Raw genomic sequence first — 25,457 nt, forward strand, 5'->3', positions numbered from 1 at the left:
TGGAGGAGGTCGTGGAGTCACAGAGGGCACGTAGAATACTAGTGCAGCCCTGAGAGGAGCAGTGCCGAAGAGATGAATTACGTAGGAGACTGGAGAACAGGCAGGAGGGAATTGGGGAGATTGGAGGGGAGCTGGGAAGGCAGGAGCAGTTGGGTTAGGTTCAGATTGCCTCTGTTTCCAGGGAAGACACTGCGATGACCCCACGTTTCCCAGCTTGCCTAAGGTTCTGTGAGTGAGGGAAACGTCTTCATCGGGGACGGAATTCAGTACCAGATGAAGGTGTAAGGCTTGCAGGTTGAAGACAGTGAGCCATCCCTTTGGGCAGGATGAGGTGTCTGTGGGACACATGCATGGAGATGCCCATCTAGAAGCTGGAAACAGGAGTCTGGACCCTAAAAGAAAGCAGGAAATGCAGTGTAGACTGGAGAGTCACTTAGCATGTAGGTGATAGAAAAATGCTTGCTAAAGTTGTGTTTACCTAGGGCAGTGGTGCTGTATTCTTTTTTTTAATAAATTTATTTATTTATTTACTTTTGGCCTTGGGTCTTTGCTGCTGCGCGCGGGCTTTCTCATTGTGGAGAGAGGGGGCTACTCTTTGCTGCAATGCATGGGCACTCTTCTCATTGCGGTGGCTTCCCTTGTTGCGGAGCACGGGCTCTAGGCGTGCGGGCTTCAGTAGTTGTGGCACGCGGGCTCAGTAGCTGTGGCGCACGGGCTGAGTTGCTCCGCGGCATGTGGGATCTTCCCGGACTAGGGCTCGAACCAGTGTCCCCTGCATTGGTAGGCAAATTCTTAACCACTGCGCCACCAGAGAAGTCCCTGGTCCTGTATTCTTTTTTGGGGTTTTGTTGAGAATCTTGGGCATGCTGTTTTCCTTCTCCTCTGGAAAGTGAGGGCGTAGGGCAGAATCCTGGGGAAGAGAGCGTGGTGGAAGGAGATACCACAGAGCAAACAAACTGTGTTCCAGGTGGTGGTTACCACTGCTTGCTAGTCGTATTAGCTTATTCCTTTTCTGCTCCTCGCCCCCAAGCCTGAGTTAACATGTAAAATCCCTCAGATTGAAGAAGCTCCCTTGTTTGGAAGTTTGTGTGTATGTGTGTGTTTGTTTGTGTGTGGGGGGGGGTTGGTTTGGTTTGAATTGGGTTTTTTGGACTTCTCTTGAACGTTAAGAGGGTAAATTACTTGAGGTTCTTGAGATTTGGGGTAGTGTCCTTTATGTGGTATCTGGTGGTTGAATGTGGCTTCCAAGGTATTTAATTCATCCCCGTGATGCCGTGTTGCTTTGACAAAGCCCTGAAGGTATTCAGGGGAGGACAGGACCTCGGTGTCCTCTTACACTGCCCTCTTCTGTGTACCATTTGGTACACATTGGTAGGAATTCTGTTTCTTAAGTAATTACGATCCGTTTTATGGTGAACCTAATAGAAGTAAAGGATTAGTGAGATGGTGAGTTCTTTTTTCTGGTGTTTTTTGCTATGTCCTTAAATGTTTGGTCCTTATCTAAACATTTCAGGAGAGATGAGATTTTTATAGTGAATTGATTGGTGTCTGGTATCAGTAAGTCCTTGACCTTTGACACAGTGAGGGTGTGGCATTGGAAACAACTGCAGTAGCTTTCCTGCTCAGCGAGGGTTCGCTGTGTGCCAAGCCCTGAGTTTGGCCCTTTATGTACATTAGCTTTCTAAATTTTCAGAGCAGCTCAGATAGAGCATAATATTTTTATTCTTGGCAGGCGAGAGGGTAGGGTTCTCAAAGAGCTGTTAAGAAACTTCCCAAAGCCTCCAGACTTTCCCTCATGTGTAAGGACACTTGGATATTATTATACTTAATGATGATAGTCTGAGTAAAATCAGTGTTGTCACATTTGAGTCCTGGTGGATGGCTTTTAAAAATAGATAGGCTTATAGTTTGGGACTCTTTGCAGCTAAGACCATAAGGTCTAGGTGAAAATGTCAATTTTTGAGTACCTGTTATGATTCAGGTCAGGCTCTTAGATAATGTGTGTCTTTGCTACTGTTAGCTCAAGCATGTCTGTTTGATTTTTCAAACTAAATGTTACTTGTAAAGCGTTTGAAAATTATGGTCACGTTCATAGGAGGTGTTGACCTCTTGCTGTTTACAGAAAGATAACCTAAGGTTGTCAGAAACTAAAGAGGGATTTTGCCTAAAGACATTTGAGATAGATGACTACTAATGATAAGAGTATAAGATGACATCTCTTGGACCATGAGACCAGCTTCTATATCTAATGTAATACTATAGTCTTCAAAAATGTTTTTTACCCAAAAAAATGGTTCTGAAGAACCTAGGGGCAGGACAGGAATAAAGACGCAGACGTGGAGAATGGACTTGAGGACACGGGGAGGGGGAAGGGTAAGCTGGGACGAAGTGAGAGAGTGGCATGGACATATATACACTACCAAATGTAGAATAGATAGCTAGTGGGAAGCAGCCGCATAGCACAGGGAGATCAGCTCGGTGCTTTGTGACCACCTAGAGGGGTGGGATAGGGAGGGTGGGAGGGAGACGCAAGAGGGAGGAGATATGGGGATATAAGTGTATGTGTAGTTGATTCACTTCGTTATAAAGCAGAAACCAACACACCATTGTAAAGCAATTATGCTCCAACAAAGATGTTAAAAATGTTTTTTTACCTTAGTTATTACAGCTACGTCACTTTTATCCCTTCTTTTAATTATGAAACACTGATTTGGAGCTATTATTAGGAAGACTAGTAAGAAAACCAGTCCCCTTTTTTTCTTTATTTCATCAATCATTCTAAAGCTCAGTGCTCTTTGAGAAGCCTAACATCTCTGCACTTTTACTGATTTAAATGTAGTTGTCTCATCCTTAGAGGCAAGTAAAACTCACATAATATGGGACCTCACTGCATTCTTAACAAGATTTGTTACTTCTTAAAAGCTTTGCAATTTACAAAAGTTAGGCAGAAGCTGCTGTGAAAGTGTAATTTCTCATGTGGCATGTGGTTAATTCTACGCGGCACGTATGAGTGCATGACAAGCGATAAAGCTTTACATTAAAGCTTTTCATTAGGATCTTTCATCTTAACTGAAAACTTTAATTACCTCAGTTCCATGAGTTCTGGTGTGCACCAGAGCTAATCAGCGGTGCTTCTCCGTGGAGCTTTTGAAAATTTTACTGCTATCAGTGTTGTGTGTCTGGAACTGGAATATTTTGTTCTTGGGAATAGATATTAATTTGTATTTTAAGTGGCATCTTTAAAGAAAGGAAAAATCTTAAAATACAAATAAATACATGTTAAAAGATAAAACACATAGTGCTGTGAACATTTTTCTGGACTTCCATAGTGCTTGCTGTCTGTTAGTTTTGAGGATTGGGACAGTGAAGGGTGCCGTGCTGAATGTTTTGTGACCAAAGGTGTGGGGTGTATTCTGGGGTATTTCGTTGTTTGTTTACTAAATCCCAGATCAGCCACCTAAACTTGCATTGTCGTTGGTATATTCCTTACCTTGATTTGCTGAAAATATTACTGTTCTATTTCTTTTTTGCGGGGAGGAGTTGTATTATTGATCTCTGTCAGTAATAAGTCCTTTTGTCTCACATGGCGCCTGGAGGCTGGAAAGTGGAGATGCGTGTTCCCTGGTCTTCACATCTGTCGGTCCTTTTCTTGCTGCTTCTCATGTGCTCATCTGTTTGAAGCTGACGATGGGCGCACCATCCTAGCCTGGACTCAGCAGTTCTCTGTTTCCTCCTCCGCTGTGGGCCCTGTGTTTAAAAGAGCTGCCTGTCAGAGCACGGTGATTGATAACAAGAGCTGAGGGTTAAACAGTAGTCACTGCCCCCCACTGCTCTTAGGTCTTTCCACACGCTAGCGTGTTTAATCCTGCGAGGTGAGTCGTGGTGTTATCGCCATTTTAAAGGTGAGGAAACTGACACCAAGTTATACAAAAATAAAAGCTAACTTCATTTATTGAATGCTTACTGTTTGTTAGGTACTATGCTGAGGGCTTTATCTATATTATCCCCAAAACTGTCAACAGCTTGGTAAGATATGGAGTATTATTGTCATTTTCACTACTGGTACCAGAAATGAGGGTGTGCATTGGAGACCACCTTCTTTGAGAATTAGTGCTATAGTCAGCATATAATGCAAAATTATTGTCAAATTTCCCTTGAAAATCCCTTACATTGTCTACAGTGGCAGTTTGCAGCCACAGAGACCCTCTATAAATCCAACTGGGCTGTTCTTGGCCCACTAGAGTTGGAATAGAATTCAAGCATCAGTGACTGCAGGCCCATGAGCCAACTCCTGTTTTTGTAAATAAAGTTTTATTAGAACATATCCATACCCATCCATTTATCAGTTTTCTATGGCTACTTTGGAGCTACAAATGCAGAAGTGAGTAGTTGCAACATAGACCAACTGACTCACAGAACCTAAAATATTTACTATATGGCCCTTTAAGAAAAAGTTTGCTGACCCCTGGAATAAATCAGCGTTTCTTTAGGTGAATTAACAGTGAAGAATTGGCTTGCTTTTGGGACGTTTTACAAAAATACATGAGGACCATGTGATACATTCTTGGCCTAAGAGGCCATGTAGGGCCTGAGAGCATCCAAGGATGTGGCATGTTCCCTGAATCACAGTTCTTCTCAGGTGACTCCACTGAGTTTTAAAAGTTCACTTTGTGGTGTGCTTTGTTTGCTTTTTAAAAAGCAATGTTTTATGTTAATAATGAGGAATATCCTAGTACGTTGTCCTGCCTTGATGCTTTAATTTTTTTATGTCCTTGCAAAACAGATCAACTTTCATCTCATATAAGTTTTTAAAATTACTTAACTGCTTAGCTAATTTCTGAGAGGGTTTTTTTTTTTTTAAATCATAAACAGTAACCAGACTCAGCTATATTTGAATTATTTATTTAAAATACACTAAGTATGAATTAAGATTTCACGGATATCTGTCATTTCTGAAAATTCACACAACATATCATTTCATCAGATGTTAGTATTGTTTTTCACTCCAAAAGATTGTATACTTAAAATGTTTGCCTTTTTCAAATTCGGTATTTATAAAACCATCATAGTTTTCAATATTTTAGTTTTACAATGGTGGTTAAATTATTTTATATACTTTATTTTTAATCTTAATGATTAGTTTTCTAAAGCTAAATTTTTTTTTGGTCATAAACAACAATCTTTCCTTTGTCATAAACATTTCATAAATGAGAGTATTAAAATCTTTCCAAGCTTTAATATGTAGTACACTTGAGGGACTTCCCTGGTGGTCCAGTGGCTAAGACTCCGTGCTCCCAATGCAGGGGGCCCGGGTTCAATCTCTGGTCCGGGAACTAGATCCCACGTGCATGCCGCAACTAAGAGTCCGCATGCCACAACTAAGAGCCTGCATGCTGCAACTAAGAGCCCGCATGCCGCAACGAAGATCCTGCATGCCGCAACTAAGACCCAGCGCAGCCAAAATAAATAAATAAATATTAAAAAAATACGTAGTACACTTTAAACAATATCCAAAATAGACCATTGTTTCTGTCTTTAAGGAGGAAAAATATCAGTGTTGTTCACCTCCCAGATATTTAAACGTAAAAATTATACTTTAAGAATTTAGATTTCCAAAATTTTCTTAGTTAAGAAATAACTATATGCATGTTATATGTAATATTTATATCTAGAAATAAATATAATTACTGTTTTAAAAATAGTATACAATTTTTAAAACAGTAAACATATTTCCTATCATCTGGAGTGGAAATGACATCAGTCTAAGTAAATTCTATTTTCTCTTCCCTGTTGTGGTGGTAAATAGTTGTCTCTGCAGTGAAAGTTGCTCAATACACCACATTCACACACCTCATCCAAAGGGCCTGTTTTTTTGATTGTTTCATTTTTTCCTGTTAGAAAAATAGAATAATATAATATTGAACATGGATTTACAGTCATGTGCGAACTTAACATTTAGCTTATTTACATGTGAAATAGTTGGAATAAAATAACATTCTTGCATTTTATGAAGATCTTGGGATGTTTTGGTAGTTTTTTGGTACTGGCTGCCAAAATGTTCACATATCTAAATAAATAATCAGCCTCTGACGGCTCTGGGGCCTTTCACTTGAAAGGGTCTCCAAGGCTACCTTGAAAATAAAAGGCACTCTCCACATTTGACCTTCTTCTCTAGATTTGAAAGCATTTATTATCATTAGCAGGAATAAATGACTGATTCACAAATGAACTTGTGATGACCAGTAACATTCTGAAAAAAGTGGAAGTCAGACATTCTGGCTTCGAATCATCACAACTCTCCCTTCCTTGTACTGTAGAATCCCAGAGAACTTCTTAAAACTTTCTGTGCCTGGTTTTAGTTGTAAAATGGCACCTACCTCATAGTTTACGAGGACAAAAGGAGATAAAGTACCTTTCACATACTCAATTTATAAAAATCCATCTTTAAAAACGGCTTTCAATTATTCAGCTTACTTAATAAATTGAACGTTTAGATTTTCTGTCTTACTTGCCCTCCCTGGCCCCCTTGGAGTGCTTTCTTTTAATACCCACTGTATAGTGGTCTGTCAACTCTTTCTATTACCTATGGCCTCAACTGTCAATTTAAAGAGCTTTTATTAATTTCTAATAAGGAGCTTTTGACTGAAAATGTATTGTTTTACTGCTTCAGGTAACTTTTCTTTGAACAGGATGTCTTAACCTGGGTATCCACAGAGAGATTGTATTTCAGTGTAATTCATTTCCTTTGTAATTCTACGTATTTTATTTTATGCATTTATTTTTTTTAAGGTTTTTTTTTAATTAATTAATTTATATTTTGGCTGCGTTGGGTCTTCGTTGCTGTGCGTGGGCTTTCTCTAGTTGTGGCGAGCGGGGGCTACTCTTCTTTGTGGTGTGTGGGCTTCTCATTGCGGTGGCTTCTCGTTGCGGAGCACAGGCTCTAGGCGTGCTAGCTTCAGTAGTTGTGGCACATGGGCTCAGTAGTTGTGGCTCGCGGGCTCTAGAGCACAGGCTCAGTAGTTGCGGTGCACGGGCTTAGTTGCTCCGTGGCATGTGGGATCTTCCCAGAGCAGGGCTTGAACCCGTGTCCCCTGCATTGGCAGGTGGATTCTTAACCACTGTGCCACCAGGGAAGTCCCTTTTTTTAAGGCTTTTATTTGTTTTTATTAAGTCAGTGCCCAATTTATACTATTTTATGCATTTAAAAGCACTATCTCCACAGGCTTTACTTGACTATCAAAGAGGTTCATGGTACTAAAAAATTAAAAAGTTAAGAATCCCTGATGGAAGAAGTCCCATTTTAGTAGAATATGGTAAAGCCATGGTTGTTGGACTGCTAAGAGAAGTCATCTCTGTAAGATAACTCAGGGCTATTGGATCCCACTAGAAATGACTCACCTATCAACAGGTAGGGCTGGTCCCCCCAACTTCAGAAAATTGAATAGTTCTCACCTTGGTTTTAGCTTCTTGACTTCTCCGTTTCTAGAAGCTTTGCAGGAAAAAAATTAGACACCGTTCTTCTAATATACAGAGAATCTACTCTGATACAATCACAGGCAGCCATGTATGGTGGAAGGGACATAAGTATTGAAATCACAATTGTTTAATCTTTCCAAGTTGCTGATTCTTCATCTATGATGTGGAAATTATAATGTGCACATTACTGTGTTGAGGAAGGATTAAAGGAAAAAACTATGGATGGGGGCGTCCCTGGTGGCGCAGTGGTTAAGAATCCGCCTGCCAATGCGGGGGACACGGGTTCGAACCCTGGTCTGGGAAGATCCCACATGCCGCGGAGCAACTAAGCCCGTGCGCCACAACTACTGAAGTCCACGCGCCTAGAGCCCGTTCTCCACAATGAAGAGAAGCCCCGGCTTGCTGCAACTAGAGAAAGCCCGCATGCAGCAACGAAGACCCAGCACAGCCAAAAAAAAAAAAAACTATAGACAGTGCACAGCACACAGTGTCTGGTACGCTGTGGTTACTGCGTGGGCGTTAGTTTCTTTACTTACACTGAGAATCCAAAATGAACATTAAGTGAATTTAGAGCTGAGTCAGGGTAGAGGGCTGTGGAGCGTGGTGGAATTGAGAAATGTGGTTACTTTTCTTTTTAGAATCAGGTTGAGTGGGGAAAATTTCCTGAAAGAGATAGACCCTTTGGCAGAAAGAAAAGTAGGTTGCAGAATTTAGTTGCAGAAATACTGTGTGAGTAAAATACAGACTGGAGAGTAGGAAAATTGAATTTAAAGTCTCGGCTTTGTGGAGACGAATGAATAAAGGGGAGTGTACATGTCACTGAACTCATGCTTTTCCTTAAGTTATCTGTTTTCAGAGCAGTGGAATTTTTCATCAGAGATAAATATGAAAAGAAGAAATACTACGATAAAAATGCTATAGCTATTACAAATGTAAGTAAAATCTTCATCTCTATTGCCAATTGATGCTTGTTGAGTAGATCTGGAACTTTTAACATGTGATACAGCTCTATTTATTTATTGTAAAAATGTGCTAGTTACATACTTAAAAAATTTGAATATTGGAAGTTTTTGTCACATAATGTTAATGAGCTTTCCCAAAGCAGAACCCTTGATTCAGAAAGGGTCATATTCTATGTAAGAGTCTAATAACTGCTTAAATGGCATTTAATTAAGTTAGTTTTATGAAATTTGCAAAAAGATAAAGTCACTAATTGAAAAATGGAGGAGAGAAAATTATTTTTACTAGATTCGGGAAATGAACGAAAAAGGAAAATCTGTCTTCTTTTAAGGGCTTTGGTGGATCTGTCCAGATATAAGGTTATTAAAACATGGTGTTTTAATTGGTTATTATCAAGTATTATCAAGTAATAGTTGAGACCTTACTGTAGTGATCAAATATGTTATATCACTGATCCTTTTTAAGTTTTTCTTTTCTGATTAAATTTTCCTATCCCAGTTAAATGCTGTTTAAGGCTAATTATCTTTATTGCTGCAGTCATTTTTTAAGTCTTTGATTCCTAGATTAATAATAAAGCTATAAACCAGTTAATTGTGTGGCTAAGTCATCTGTCAGGCAATTTAGAGACAATAATTTCCTCTCATTTTGCATATAAGCTGGTTTTCCTTTTCAGTCCATATGGAGAAGCAATATACTAAAAAATTCAACCAAATACTAACAAAGTAAGGATATTATAATACATGGTCTCTGACCATTAAAAAAAATCTTCTAAAACAATGTTTAAAGTATGATTAATGTATATTTTGGAGCAAAGGTACCCTTGATAGAGTTTAGGCTGCATTTACGGTGGGTGTAGGAGAGGAAATCTCTTGAAAGATCAGTAAAAATTGACAATATTGAGAGTGATGCTTATCACATCCATGAAATTAAGTTTACTTACAGCATTGTGGGAGAAAAAGGACAAACTTTAAATCATAAGTAATATATTTTCATATGAAATTTTAAGAAATCATTTTACAATACAGGGTGTGTAAACCAGGGGTGGGAATTTTGGTGGACGTCTTAGAATTCTCCTGCCGTGGGGATGCCGAATGAGTCTGCCCTCCCTGGTGTCCCTTAATGAATGAGTGATAGGGGACATTTGAAAAACTGAGTACAGAAATTGTCCTGTCTGTCCGCCCCTCACTCCCCGTAAGTAGTGGTGCATCACAGCTGGCAACACTGGTCAGGTGAGTTCTCAGGAGATCTAGCAGGTGTCGAGCAGATGAGGTTGAGCCCTGCCATATTGTTTGCCCTTTTCCAGCAGCAACTTTTCTCTGTTCCCCTCTCCCCCCTCGCTCTTCCTCTTCTCCCCTCTCCCCCGTCTCTTCTTCCCCCCCCACCCCCTCCCTTCCCCCACCACATACTTCCATCCTCACGTGATTCATTTGCTATTATAATCATCAAAAAGAAAATCTGTTGCCCCAGGAAAAGTATAGGTAACCCTAACTATTTAATCCTTACCCCCGACTGGCTCAGTTTTGTCTTGGAAAAACAGCTGATAGTTGTTGGGAGTTGGTAGCTTTAAAATGAGCGCTCACTTGTTCTTGTTTCAGTTTATCTTACGTATTTCTTGCCTCCTTTGCCACTTCTCATCCCTCACAAGTAACCTCTTGAACTCAGTTTGAGTACATGCTTGAGTTTGCGTCACACAAGGGTTTTAATTCTCCAGTCTGAATATCACATGAAATTACTATTCCAATCAGTTGCCATATAATTGAGTATTATATAAAAGTTTAAAAACAGGAAAACTTTCATTTATTTTGTTTTATATGTGTGTATGTATATATGTATATACACACATATATGTATAAAGACTAGTATTTAGTACAACAAAAGTAGAATTAAATCCATTATTTCAACTTAGAAATTGTGGAAACAATGTTTCTGTACTGTATTATAATAAAAGAGCTAGCACTAGTAATTTCATTAAGCTCTGTTTACAGTTAACTGGTGATTATATAATTCATTAAGATAAATGAGCAATAATTTTAAGACAGTGTGAATTGCAATAAATTTTAAGATGTCCTTCCTGATGGGGATGAGAAACTTAGATGATGAATGATCAGGTGGTGATTTAAGATTACCCTGAAATAGCAGTTTCAAGTTGGGCTTTTGTTGTTGTTGTTACTTCTTTTTGTTACAATTTTAGTTTCCTCTTCTGTGGAATAGGGATGATCATGGTATCTACTTTTGATAGTATTCTGATGGGATTTAAATAAGGTAGGGCCTGCTGCATTTCTATTGAGTGCCTGGCACATGAGTGCTTATTAATAAACAGAAGCTACTGGGAGGAGCACCTTGGCAGGGAGGGAGGAGGGGGCAGGAGCAAAGGAGTCCAAGCGCAGGGGTGGGGTGAGGTTTAGAAATGGGGACACTCAGACCCAACCGTGAGGCTGTATCTCATTGGCACAATTGACTTGAGTTCTGTTGGATTAATACTGCACAGTTTAGTCAGCCCTTTTTAAATTATGGGCTGCCAGGTGACTGATGTGGCAATTAAAGGACTTCTATTTGAAATTTCTCCAGAATTCTGCATTTCTTAGTGACTTATCCAATGATTTTAAAGTTAGCATATTAAAATTCAGGCTTCTTCTGCATATCTGGTGGCTATGGTGACTTAGTTAAGCTTGTCAAAAAGTCTTTTAACTCCTCTACTGATGAGTTTAATTGATGGTTTCTTTTGTATGACTTTAGTTCAGTAAATGTATTTTCAGCTTTTGTATCTAACACATACCATGGAAGGTAATTTACTTTGGAAACTATATTTTTTAAATGATTTCTCAACTCCTGAAAAAGTTAAGCTTCACAGTATATTGAAAGGTCATGAGACAGCCCATTTGAGAACTGCTGTGATAAAATCTTCACTTGGAAAATATATTCAAGAATTTCCAAAATGGGTTTGAAGTGATGTATTGCTCGCAATTAATCCATAAGGTATTTTTCAGCATTTTGGAGCACCAGATTTTTATTATAACATTATTCTGTCAAAAAGGGTGAGAGAGTAAAAGGAAAAAATCATCAAGAAAATAATGTGATTTTTTTCTTGAAAAGATAGATGAGCATTTTGCCTTACTACCTTCAAATAATCATACTGGTATTTTTAGAATACTTGATACTTTTTCACCTTATCCTGGAACGTGGTAGTTGGAAACCTGTTTTACCAGGTCAGTTTTCCTTTTGCAGAAGGTGCGTTTGTACACTTGGATTGCTCTGGGAGTTTCTTCGGTGGTGGCCTAGAGAAGAACCTCTGGTCTTAAGAATAATCGAAGGGAGGACGTTAGCTCCTATTCCCGAAGGAGATCGTTACTGGGTTCCCACTGCGTGTTCTCTCATGGCTGGGGGTGGGGGAGAGAAGGGTGGGGAATAGAGGGACAGTCAAACAAGATGACTGCCTTTGCCAACGCCACCAATTCCCCACGCCATTTTCAAGGTCAAAGTCCTGTCCCCTCTCTCTGCAAAAGTACTGGAATCCAGTGAAATGGAATTATCATCTAGTTACAAAATAAAATCTGAATTTGACAATGAGTGTATTGGGTTGGCCAAAAAGTGCCTTCAGTTTTTAAGTAAAAATAAAAGACACATTTCTCATTTTCACCAAGAACTTTATTGAACAACGTATTCACCCTTTTGTTCCACTACGTTCTGCCATTTTTCAGGCAACTTCATAGTTCCATCTTCCCAAAACTTTTTATCTTTTTGAGCAAAGAACTGTTCCAGGTGCCTTTCACAGTCTTCCAAGGGAATTGATTTTTTCCATTAAGAGAATTTTGTAAAGACCAAAATAAATGGAAATCCGAAGGTTCAATGTCTGGTGAATAAAGCGGATGAGTCAGAACTTCCCAGCCAAGCTGTAACAGTTTTTGCCTGGTCATCAAAGAAACATGCGGTCTTGTGTTATCCTGGTGGGAGATTATGCGTTTTCTGTTGACTAATTCTGGACACTTTTCATCGAGTGCTGCTTTCAGTTGGTCTCATTGGGAGCTGTTGGAATTAACCTTTTGATTTTCCGGAAGGAGCTCATGATAGAGGACTCCCTTCCAGTCCCACCATATACGCAACATCACCGTCTTTGGATGAAGACTGGCCTTTGGTGTGGTTGGTGGTGGTTCATTTCCCTTGCCCCGTGATCTCTCCCGTTCCACATTGTCGTGCAGTGTCCACTTTTCATCATCGCCTGTCACAATTTGTTTTTAAAACGGAACATTTTCATTACGTTTCAGTAGGGAATGGCATGCAGAAATATGGTCAAGAAGGTTTTCTTCCATTAACTTACGTGGAACCCAAGCATCAAAGCGATGAACATAACCAAGCTGGTGCAGATGATTTTCAGCACTTGATTTGGATATTTTGAGTATGTTGGCTATCTCCCGCGTGGTGTAATGTTGGTTGTTCTCAATTAATGTCTCGATTTGGTTGCTGTCAACTTCAACTGGTCTACCCAACCTTGGAGCATCATCCAGCGAGCAATCTCCAGCATGAAACTTCGCAAACCACTTTTTTGACACGTTCAGTCAGTCACAGCACCTTCTCCATACACCGCACAAATCTTTTCTTGTGTTTCAGTTGCGTTTTCACCTTTCTTGAAATAATAAAGCACAATGTGCCGAAAATGATGCTTTTTTTCTTCCATCTTCAAAATTAAAATGGTTACGCAAAAGTTCACCAATTTTGATGTCTTTTTTTTAAATGCACACTGATGTGACAGCTGTCACAGTACAATCTAACAGAATTGTTTTGAATGAAGTCAAAGACAACTAAGTGCCACTAGAGCCATCTTGCAGAAAAAACTGAACGAATCTTTTGGCCCACCCAATAGATAACTTACTTACATGAGATTTCAGAGAAGTATGTGAGCAAGCCAGTGCACTTTCAGAGGACGCTGAGAACTGCTGACGTGGAGCCTCCTTTTGGTTGTGCCTCTGAGATGCTCTCATCCTCCTGTTTCCTTTTCGTCAATTAAAAAAAAATTTATGGAGACCTGTTGAATGTCACATGCTGGAGATGGTGAACAGAATAGAAACAACGTCTGTCTCAGAGAACTTCAGATGAACAAAGAATACCGATAAGGAATTGCGTCTGTACCGGACATCACGTGATCGTGTCTGCCAGGGGGAAGCGTCGTAGGAGACTGGAGGATGAAGGGACACTTGCTGGAGGAGGCCATGTCAGGACGGGTGGGACCCGCTAGGAGCATGGGTGCTTCCAGCAGAGGAAGCAGCAGGAACAGAGACCCCTGAAGGCTGGAGCAGAGACTGGAGCGCCGGCACCAGAGGAGTTGCGTGTGGCTAGATGCCTGGTCGCAGGTCAGGGAAGGAGGGGACAGGCAGAGGACCTGTGGTCTAGTTAAGGGCTTTAGACTCTGGCCTTGTATAATGTGTGTGAACTGTTCTAGCCTCCTAAGTAGGGCTAGGTGGTGATCACCTTTGCATCTGATATTGTCACAGTTTGCAGAAGAGCAAGACTTGGGCAAGGAGACCCGTGAGGAATGCTATTCCAGGTGCTGGAGGACGGTGGGTTCCTGCTGGTGGTTAGTGCAGGTGCGCTGGGCAGCACTTTTGAGAGATTTGGAAGCAACACACGAGCGCCTGGTTTTTCTTGCCTCCGCGTTTTTTTCTTTCCTCCTCCCACCTGCCTTTTGCTTCTCCCCCATCTCTCTCTCTGTTCTGTCGTGTCTCTTGCTTCCAGCCGAAGCAAGACATGTAGACTCTAGTTCTCCATTCCTGGCTCGTATGATGGAGCTTACCCTGCTCGTCGACTTTTCAGAAAATCAATGTTATTGAGGTAGAATTTACATACAATAAAAGGCAGACAGTTTAAGTTATAGTTCAATGAGTTTTGGAAAATAAATACTCTGTGTAACCACGACCACAGTTGATTGGCATGTAGACCCTTTCCTTCACTCCAGAAGGTTGCTTTGTGCCCCTGGCCTCCCACTCCTGGCCCAGGTAGCCGCTGATCTGCTCTTTATCACGGTAGATTGTATTTGTCTCTGCTGGAGCTTCATATGAATGGTATCATACCCTGTTTACTCTTTGGCGTCTGGGTTCTTTCAGCATGTTTCTGAAATTCACCCCTGATTTCATGTGTACTATTAGACCATCCCTTTTTTATTGGCTGATAGTAGTTTGATTTATGGGTACACCAGTCTGTTCACATTCACCTGTGGATTTGTCCATTGACTTTTCAGATGTGTTTCCTACTGAACAAGCATCTCTGTTTTTTCCTAGCTGGAACGTAGTATTAATGCTTTTTTTTTTTGCATTAAAATGCTTTGTTAAATGACGGATATTTATTGAATAGCTTTATGTTGCTCGTTCTGAATTTTAAAAGTGGCCAAATCAGTTTGTCATCCTCTGGAAAGGAGAACAAGCACTTTTACAGTGAATTATGTGGAATTAGTAACACTCGACATATTAAGTGTCCCTATTCCTCTCTTACATTTTTATGTTCCGCTTTTACATGAATTTGGGCAAAAAGGTCTTTATGATACAGGTTATTATCTTAAGTGATTTTAGGTGCTTTTTCTAATTTCTTGTTTTCTACATAGCTCTAGCAAGTAAATGTCCAGTGGGATAAACCAGCTTTGAAGCTGGGCTTTAAGGCACAGTTTGTCTTTTTAAATATTTTCTTCTATGTGTAATTTGAATCAGTAGTTACTGAATGGCTAGTTTGCATACTTTTAGCAGAGCTAACAGTGTGCCAGCGGAGAACGCCCCTAAAGATTATAGGCTTGGGTTGTGATTCAAGAATTGCAGCTGTAACTAACTCAGTAACAAGCAGATTGAATGAGGACTTGTCATCTCACACTGTTATTTTGACATTGCATAATGACCTTTCTATAATCGCACCTTTTATTTTTAAAGATTCCTTGTAGGCACTGTTGATATGATAGGGCAATATAGAGATGTCAGTTTTACGGCTCCAAAGATCTACTACATATTTTGTAAACGTATTTCAGTTATATTTTGGCAATAAAGAGGGCAGGAAGATAACGCTTCCATTAGAGTGATGAACTACGCATGTAGGAATTGGGTAGGAAGATGTGTGAAAAGGCTTTTAGATGAAATTGTTTCCATGTATAAATTGCCTTTGCTGCATATGCAACTGTCTTATAGTGCTTTGGGGTGATTCAGCCAGTGCAGCCCTGGAGATGGTGTCTGTGTGCACAGAGCTTAAAGAAGGAGGTGTAGGAGTGGCTTCACGATGAGTCTGTCTGCTGCTCAGCTGTTGTGCTCCACTAATCCACTCTTTTTTCTCCCATCCTTCTTTCTGTTTTCTTAAACAGTTGATTAAAACTTGAGTTGACTTTTCCTGTGTCAGCTCTGTGTTATTTTCCATTCTTGAAGCAGTTACGGTCAGTAAGAACAAGAGCTCACTCGTGCTCTCCGGCCACTTGGAGCGGTGTGTCTTCACGCTTCAGAGCACGAGCGCTTCGGCAGTAATGCTGACGGAACGAGAACCAACCACCAGAGACGCTTGATTGTTTTTCACATACTTTGCGGGGGACGATCTTGTCTGAGTGCATTTTATATTTTATGTCATAGTGCAATCCATTTTAAATCACACACTCTTCTATAGTAAATACTTTTACTTATAGAAATTCCACATGGAAGTATTTAGAAAGCAAGACTTTTTTCTTGATCCATTATTTTCATTTAACATACTTCTAAGTGCTTCTGTATCTCCGAAATACACGAGTGTGTTTCTTTCCTGTGCCTATAATTCTGATTATCTTCTTTTTGTTTTTTTCTCCTGACTTTCCATCTGCATTCCACAGATTTCTTCCTCTGATGCTCCTCTTCAGCCTTTGGTATCCTCTCCTTCTCTACAAGCTGCTGTTGAGAAGAACAAATTGGAGGTATGGTAGTGTTTTAGCTAGCCTCATTCCATAGCACTCGGCGGTAAAGGTGCCATCGTTTGGGATGCTGTAATAGTTGTTTATGTTTTGAATGGTCTCCAGTATTAAAAATGTTAAATACAACAAGAATACTTTTCTATGCCACAGGTAGGATCACAGGGTTTTAATCTGTATTTAATCTCAGAATGACTAATTTATTGTTACCGTAGATATATCTGAACATTTAATAAGCAATTAGTTTTTTGTTGTTTCCATTACCACCTTATGCTTAAAGGAGCTTTTCTATAGTTGCTCTTGAATTCTTTGATTTATTAGGAAGGTTTCTGGTTAAAAATGTTTTCTTTCTATGATTCTGTTATTATAAGCACTTGAAGAAAGTTAATGTCAAGTTTCTTTTTTTAAACAATAGTATCCATCACATAGATAAAATGTAGGAGTGTAGAATCATCAGTGATAATTGTTGGAATGTGTGTGGGGTAGGAGTGGTTAGGGTGCATGGTACTACCATTATGGATTTTTAAAGTCATCCCTACCAATATTTGAAGGTTTTAATTTTTTTGACCATTTATCTTTTTGTTGTTGTCATCCTGACCTTAGTGAGTTAGTTTGAGACATCCTTTCAACTCACACTGTTTCTGTGTCTCCTCCTTGATAAATGTTGTGCTTTGACATGGGGGATACAAAGATAAACACGGTGTGTCCCCCTGCCCGGGAGAGTCTTCCATCTAACAGAGGAAAACAGAGAACTTTACAGAGGTTTCTAGCGCGACAGAACGTGTGCTGTGATTGCCGTGCGCTCACGGTGCTGCTCTGAGCGCAGCAGGCGTCCTTCTCATGCGTCTTACACTCTTCACAAACATTAGTTGTGAGGACTAGGACACAGTGCAAGCAGAGAAAGCATCTTGTGAAAAAAGCCTGTGGGCAGAGCAGGATGATTGGGGATTTGCGGGGAGAAAGGCGTGGCCGGGACACGCGTGGGACGGGAAGAGAAGTGGAGAGGAGTCTTCCTGTGAGCCTGCTGGCGCGTTTGGCCTTCGTCCTGAAGGCCCTGGCACTTTAATGAGTTTCAGGGGTAGAAGGAGTATCCAGATCGGATTTTCAGGTCATAGCACTCTGCTTCACTGTCTCTGGAGAGTGAACTTCGTGCTGATGGGTGTGGAAAGCCTTAAGGACCTGTTGCGCTGGTCCATGAATAAATGGTGGGAGGGGTGCTAAAGTGGAGACGGAGGGAGTGAAAGGGAGAGCGCAGCTGTCAGAGATCTCGAGAAGGTCGAGTCCGTGGGGTTTGTGATCAGTGGGCTGTGGAGGTGCTTTGGGAGCCTCGATGACTCCCGGCTTCAGGCCTGAGCACCCCCGTAGATGACGGCGCTGTCCAGTGAGAAAGGATCCAAGCTGAGGAGGAGGAGCAGGATTGAGGAGAGAACAGGGAGGGGGCGGAATTAAAGGTTGGGTATGTTGAGCGTGAGGTGACGGTGGGACATCTGGGTGTCTGGTCGGGGGTTGGATGTACGGGTCTATAGGCCAGAGGAGAGATCCGGGTCGGAGAAGCGGGGAGGGAGGTGGCAGCCTGGGGAGAGCCATGAGAGTGGAAAGCTGGGCACACTGAAGAGTTAGCAGAGCGAGGGGAGGTCCCCAGGAGACAGTGGGGGACAGTTTGGAGCATGAAGGGCATGGTTGGAGGTGAACAGGCTTTAGTGGTCAGAGTGTTGTAGGGGTCAGAGGTCAGCAGGCAGGCCCAGGGAAGAAGCACCGCAGGAGGGCGGAAGTGGCCCGAGGAGGTGGAAGGATGGCAGCGACACCTGGTTCAGAGGGTGGAAACCCTCAGTTTCCGTGTCTGTGCTGTGTGGTGCCTGCCACCAGGTCCTAGAAAGCAGGGGTCTGATCCAGCCGAGCATTAATCATCGTGCCTGATAGCATTTAGACACTGGGGAGCCCCACAGGACAGTCCACTAGAATGCCTCTTCGTGCCTTCTTTTTCTTACCCTTTTAAAATTTCTATTTTTATGTATGTTTTATAATGTGTATGATATAGTGCTATATGTGCTTTATAAATACATACATACATGTGGTAGAGTATATATGCTCCCAACTTTTTAAGATAAGAGTGCATAAAAAATTTTAGAGACCGTATCTTTAATTAAATCACTCAAGTGTAGTTTGATTATAATGAATCCAAGATGTACTTCTCTCTGTCTTATAGGACGTGAACATTTATTCCAGTTTTCTTTTGCAGGAGGTTTCCTGTTTCACTATATCATTTGGATATATAGTAACCGAGTTTCAGGAACTACTGTTTTACAATACCAAACACCACTGTGTTTTATTCTTGATGAGAAAATAGTTTAAAACAACTTAGCTTCTCACAGTACTCTTTGATCTTTCAGCAACTTTTGATTCTAAAGATGGGGGTCATCTGTAGGTCAAACTGTATGATATGCGTTTAGAGCCCACGTTTTTAACGTTACTTCAAAGCCTGTGTTCTAAAACTGCTGCTGGCATCAGTAGATTACAGCCATATTTTGACAGCTGAAATTCCAGTGTTCAAGAGCATCTCCCTCTGTTAAACATAGCTGACTAATTTAATCTATTGTTGGTGATTTCAGATGTGCCCACCAATCATAGCGATTAGAAAGACTGGCTTCTCCCCCATCTCATGGCGGTGACTTCCTTGAGAAATAACTGAGAGCTCTGAGCAGTGACAGAACCGTTCATCCCCAGCATAGTAGTGAGAATGATCAATCACATTGCCTTCCTCCCTAAGCTTGACTAGTATCTGGAAAACATTTTGCAATATATGAGGGATTTTTGCACATCTCGTTTATTCTTCACTTACACAGTGGCGGTGATATTGCGTACCTCATACGGTTGTTGTGAGGATTTAAATGAGTCACATGGTGTCTGGCACATGGGAAGGGCCCAGTAAGCGTTAGCTGTCCCCATGGGGAAGAAAAACAGCATAGAGGGCAGCGCTCCGCTGGGCGGCAGGGAGCACCGACGTGCGAGAGTCTGGGCCCCGCAGTCCCTCGGCCCTACTACGATTAGCTCTGTGTGTTACTTTCCCGAGATTTTGTTTCTCCATTTGTAAAATGACAATAATGACTTTTTTCCCAGACATCACTGTAAAAATTAAGTTAGACAGTAAGGTGCTTATCACAGTGCCTGGCCCATAGCGGGGGGACCTTTAATTATATCTCTCACGTTATGGCCTAGGAATTGCCGGTGTTGGCTTTCTTGATTTACAAATAGCAAAAATTCTACTCTTGAGAGAGGTGGTGTCAAACACCCTTCTAAAGGCACAGGTGCAAATGCGACCTCTAGGCATTTTGACTAAGTTTCATGTGTTTATTATTCTGCTTTTTCTAGGTTCACCAGTTTATCTTTCATGTTTGCTGCCAGGAAACTAGGTCAGCACTCAGTTGCAGTATCACCCAATTCTAGGTTTCTAGGCATCTTTTCCCTCTACATGCCTTATGAATGCTCTTTGTTTAATCTTTACTTCATTTTCCTTTTTTGGCATCTTTATGGACCTTAAGTTTTTATCATTATATCCTATTTCAACCTTCTTGGAAATTGTGAACATTATAATACCATTATAGTTTATCTAGACTGGATTGGATTAAATATGCCAACTAGTCAGCTGGCTCTGGTCCCCAAGCACTATCTCCACCATTCTTTTCATGAGAAAATTATTGTATTTGCACTTTTAAAAATCACAACACTATGGTAACAGACTGAAAAGGTTTGTGTTATTTTAAAAAATTAAAGTGTTTTTACCCTTTTCTCCTCATGTTTACATGTTGTAACTGGTCTTCATCTGTGTGATAAAGAATTCTGTTCCATCAGTTAGTTTGCTTTTTCTTTGTATTCAAATTTCAACTTTATGATTGCTGTTAGCCTGACCTTATGTAAAGATGCAGTGAGAATTTATTGAATAGAGGTCTCATTTCTTTAAAACAAACTCTAAAATATCAAAGAAGTTCTAAATTGTCTCACTTCTGTATTAATTTCTTTTTTAGAAAAGTTATTCTTTATTGTGTTATCAACATACTCAATGAGAGTATGAATTTGCTGTGCTTACTTTTATATCTCAGTATCACTGGATATTGTCATCATTGAATATTTATTTGTACCCTTTTCAAATGATGACTCAAACTAATAAAATAAAAATGTGTTAAGAGCTAACATTTTTTAAAAAGTAAACTTATCAAAACTTTTGGCTATGTTTTAGAAAGAAAAAGAAAAAAAAAAGGAAGAGAAAAAGAGAGAGAAAGAGCCAGAAAAGCCTGCAAAACCTCTTACAACTGAAAAGGTAAAATTTCTTCTTCTTTTTTTTAATCTACAAAGATTACGACCGTATTTGTATAGTTATATATGAATGACTTTTGGGATATTCATTACATGCAAATAATCATTCTTTCAACAAGTATTTGTGGCATGAATACTGTGTGCTAAGCATGTCCGTCTAGCTTGTCCTGTATGATTTGTAATCGGCTAGATATGTGTGGGTATAGATTCATGTGAGTTCCTCAAGGGCAAGTATTATTCCTGACATAAAGAAGTGGTGGTTTTAGCTTCATGCACAATCAGACTTCAGCGAAAGTTGAGAGGATGCGGAGACATACCTGCAGGGGCCTTCAGAAAAGACTCCATGCTGAAGGTAGCACTTGAGCTGGGTTTTGAAGTGTAGGTAGGAAAGATTAAAGTGTGAGGCAGGAGTGTATCCTGTGGAGAGAACGTTGAGGACATGGAAACTGGAAATAGACAAAGTATGTTTTAGAAAAATAAGTGAGTTAGTGGAGTTTGAAGAAAGATCTATGTCTGTGTATAGAAAGTAGTGAAAAATAAGACCAGAATGGTAGATTCAGCTCAAATTGTAGGGAACTTTAAGGTCCAGATTGATTCTTTTTTGACGGAAAGGCTGTGGGCGGCGTTTAATTCAGAAGGGTTCTACTGGAAGATTATTTTGCAGTGATAAGCAGGATAGAAGCGATCAGGCCTGCTAGAGGTAGAGAGAACATTAGATTTCTGTCACGCGCTTGGTTAAATAATCATGATGGCTTGGCTTGAATGCATTTCCTCGTACAAGAATGGAAGCACAGTAAGGGAATTGTCAGTAAAGGGAGCATCCTTGATTTTAATTGTTGTAATTTTAATAATCAACTTTATGGAAGCATCAATTACATACTACAAAGTGCATCCATTTAAAGTGTACGAGTCAGTATTTACTGGTTCTTTTCCCATCATGTTTATTAGAACAGTCTCTACCTTCAGAGAGTTATAAACATGCCTTCTGCATTTAAGACGTGCTAAGTATCCCAAGGCTCCTTAGTCCTTTATGTAGCAACCAAACACATCCACCATCTGCCCCTTCACCTCCCTCCTAGCAGTCGCCCCCCCGTTCTTCATACCGGGCAGACTTGTCTGTTGCCCCCTGAGCACACTTGCCATCCCTCTGGTCACTGAACTGCCTGGCCAAGGATGTCCTTTCCTCTCCCCACCTCTTATCTAGGCTTACTCATTCCTCGTCCATCAAGCCCCTCTAAACACCCCAACTAGATAGGCTCTCTCCCTTCCTCAATATTCTGGTGACATTGTCGTACATTTGATTTTATTACTTCCTGCCTCATATTATTGTTTAATTGTATTGTTAGATAAATTTCTTTGTCTAACACAGATGCATCCATGTTCCTGTTCTGTTTCCTGAGATTACGGATCAATCAGCTGGGGACTAATAAGTCTTAGGTTTCTTTGTATTTCTGACAGTTTCTTGTGTATATCAGATCTTTAGGATAAATACATGTACATTGATTTGTTGATGTTTTCCATCTCATAATTCCTGTTAATGTTTTGATCCCAAGGTCATGCAGAACAATTAATAAACTGCAATTTATTTCTGATTAATTTGTTAAATACTGAAGACTTGCTAAGTGGAATTCTTTGAGATATTTTTTGAAGTACTTTTCAGTTAAAGTTAGTTTTTTTGAATATCACTAATTGTTTTAACGATTGTTTACTGAATTAGATTCTTACCTTTCACCAAATTAAATTTAGATGTTAACTATTATAAAACTTTTTAAAAGGAGTGATTAAGTTGGTAATGATAACCTGATTACTTAGATAGCTTTAATTCTGCTCTGGAAACTTTCTCTTCAGCATGCATCAGTAAGAAGCTGTAAGTGAAATCTCTTACAATTTCCTATTTGACTACAAAGGAACTTAAAAATCACTAGTAGGTTTTATCTTTTGTCTCCAAAAGTTGGAAATATCAGAGTTTATATAATGCCTTATTGTTGTACTTGGCAAGATATAAAATTTAACCACTTTTAAAACATCATATATTTATTTTTTCTCTTAAAAAAATATTTACCATCAAAATATAGTGAGCATTTGATGTAGTGACCGTGTGTGTTTCATGGTCTTGCATGTGAACACTTGCTTTCTGTTGCCTGCTGTGGAGAGGGGCCGCCAGGGTTACCTGGGAACAGTCTCTGGATTGGAAGCTTGAGAAGAGCAGTTCAGGGCGTGTGAACAGCGAGGAATCCAGCACTTTTCCGTCACCATTTCCCTTCGGTACTTAGGTTTTGTGTGGTTTTTGTGTTTTGTTAAATAAATTTATTTGGTTGCACCGGGTCTTAGTTGTGGCAGGCGGGCTCCTTAGTTGCAGCACACGGGCTCAGTTGCTCTGCGGCATGTGGGATCTTCCCAGACCAGGGGTCGAACTCATGTCCCTGCATTGGCAGGCAGATTCTTTATCCACTGAGCCACCAGGGAAGTCCGGTACTTAGGTTTTAATTAAACCCAGTTCACACTTCACCTGTTATTCTTGCTCACCCTGCAGAGGTCAGGACTCCTGTTGCCGATGGTGGGAACCTTGCTGAAGGAATAATCACCCAGAGGGAAAAGCTTTAGTTCCTGTCAGAATTTCGTGGTCAGGATATTGTAGGTTATATAAGGAGGAAGGTACATTTACAAGCGTAACAGTGGGGAAACTGAAAGAACAATAGCACAAACAAGCTTTACTGCATTCACATTAGGCGTTTTTCTTTGTGTTCTCTCTGAGCTGATACTTTCAGGGGGCATGTATAATCTAGAGGAGAAATTAGCAGTAATAGCAGTGAAAATCATAGCAATAGTAGTCAGAATATCATTCTCATAAGTAAGTAAGAGTTGGCTTTATTGGCTGTCTGGCATCTGCCAGGAGCTGGGCTGGTGTACAACTTGCATGCACACTTGTGCGTGTACACTTACATGTGAAGTGACCAGCCATGTATTTACCACCTAGTCAGGAAGCAGAGCATGGCCAGCTCCCCAGAAGCTGCCCTCCCCAGCTCCTCCCAATTAAATCACTTCTCTTCTCCCCAGAGATAATCATTTCCTTGCATTTTAGAAATAGATTTACCTTCTCTGTGTGTTTCTAAATAATAGAAATATTACTTAGAAAATACTGTTTTTCTCTATTTTTTGAACATACAAATGAAATGATGCCACAAATATTCTTTTGTGTTTTGCTTTTTTCAGTCAACATTGTTTTTGTAAGGGTTAATCATGTTGTATATAGATACAGTTTACTCAGTTAATTGTTGTGTAGTATTCCATTACTTATATGTTCCTTACTTTATGCATCCCATCGTTGATAAACACTTGGATTATATCCGGGCTTTAGCTGTTATAAATAGTGCTGCTTTGAACACTTTTGTCCATGCACCTAAGCATGTATTTCTTTAGGATGTACTTAGGAGTGGACTTGTTGAGTCACAAAGTATCTGTATCTTGAACTTTACTACATAATGTCTAACTGTTTTCCAATGTGTATACCAAATGTATTCTGGTCACACTACATTCTTTACAACATTTGGTATTGTCAGAGGTGTTATTATTTGCAGTCTGATGGGTATATAAGGATATCTCGTTGTATTTTACATGTCCATTTCTTATATTACTAATGAGGCCCAGTGCCTTTTCATATGTTTATTGCCCATTTGGAATCCCCCTTTTGGAGTTCTGACTCAGATCTCTTGCCTGTTGTTAAATTGGATTGCTTACCTTTCCCTTATTGATTTGTAACAATCTACACACACACTTCCACACATACAAAGAGGAAACTAGTCTTTTTCCAGTTAGGGGTTTGCAAATATCTTATCTCTGTGGTTAATTTTATTGCTGTTTTTATTTCTGGTTTGTGAATCAGTGATAGAGGGCACCCTTGTCTTGTTCCTGACATCAGAGGGAAAGCTGTATGTGTTATCTTCGTTCCTTTACAGAAGCTACAGTTATTGTTGGAGGTGAAGGGACCAAGAATCAGGGAGCATATATGATGTGCCTAATGTCACCTAGTTTAGTTAGAGAATTTATGGAGTCTGGTTTGGAAAAATAGATTTTATTTCTTTTTTAAAGGCTAAACTCCATCTTATGTCTCTTTATGTGTTTAAAAGAATGATGCTTGATAGGTGTTATTTTTTCCTAGAACACTTGTTCTGAATCCACTTGCAATTAAAGCCATTAGTATGGTTCTTGGCACGCAGCAGTGAGTTAATAAATGATTACTTACAAGTATGTTCATTGGGGGGTTGGAAGGAACCTTACCTCTCTTATTTTGTAAAAAAGTTAACTAAATCCCAGAAGGACTCTGAGTCACTGAAAAGTGACTTGCTCAGTGCTAACAGCTGGTGACAACTCAGGGGTTTGAACCCATGGCTTCTTCTGATTTAAGTCCCACGTTGTGTGTATGTGTGTTTTGATTTGACATATATGTCTTCAGTTTCCTTTCTTGATGCAATTTTTAGTCCTTTTGTACATTCTACATCATTTTATAATGAGCAGTCCAGACTCTCTAAAAAAGAACAGTGTGTTTATATACAACGCCATCCCATACTGTCCTAACTAGTGAATTCATAATTTTTACTGATTTGTTAGCGTCTAGTAGGGACTTCTTCCTTCTGTAAATACACTTGTTTTCCCTGAGCAGTCTACCACTTTGTTTAAATTATATTTTGTACCTAGGTCTCCCTAAGGTTTACGTTTTGTGTTGTGTGAGCATCTGTTGCTAGCGGGGTTAGCTGGAGCCAGGCTTACTTTCTTTTCTGAGAGGAGAAAGGTAAAACCTAAAAATTTAATGAATCAA

The 25,457-nt window shown here is 40.1% G+C and overlaps 1 protein-coding gene across 2 annotated transcripts in view; it reads left to right on the top strand.

Annotated features, from left to right (window-relative positions):
- The window catches only part of SMAP1 (small ArfGAP 1), a 151,296-nt gene that overhangs the window by 70,505 nt on the left and 55,334 nt on the right, over nt 1–25,457 (top strand). Inside the window, exons 4-6 of one of the 2 annotated variants that reach the window (XM_061206944.1) lie at nt 8,333–8,408; nt 16,256–16,336; nt 20,565–20,645. In XM_061206944.1, coding sequence (XP_061062927.1) covers nt 8,333–8,408; nt 16,256–16,336; nt 20,565–20,645 — 238 coding nt within the window. The remainder of the gene's footprint in view (nt 1–8,332; nt 8,409–16,255; nt 16,337–20,564; nt 20,646–25,457) is intronic. The other variant, XM_061206945.1, reaches the window with a different exon arrangement.

The sequence above is a fragment of the Eubalaena glacialis genome, chromosome 12, assembly GCF_028564815.1.
Source record: "Eubalaena glacialis isolate mEubGla1 chromosome 12, mEubGla1.1.hap2.+ XY, whole genome shotgun sequence".
Taxonomy (NCBI): Eukaryota; Metazoa; Chordata; class Mammalia; order Artiodactyla; family Balaenidae; genus Eubalaena; species Eubalaena glacialis.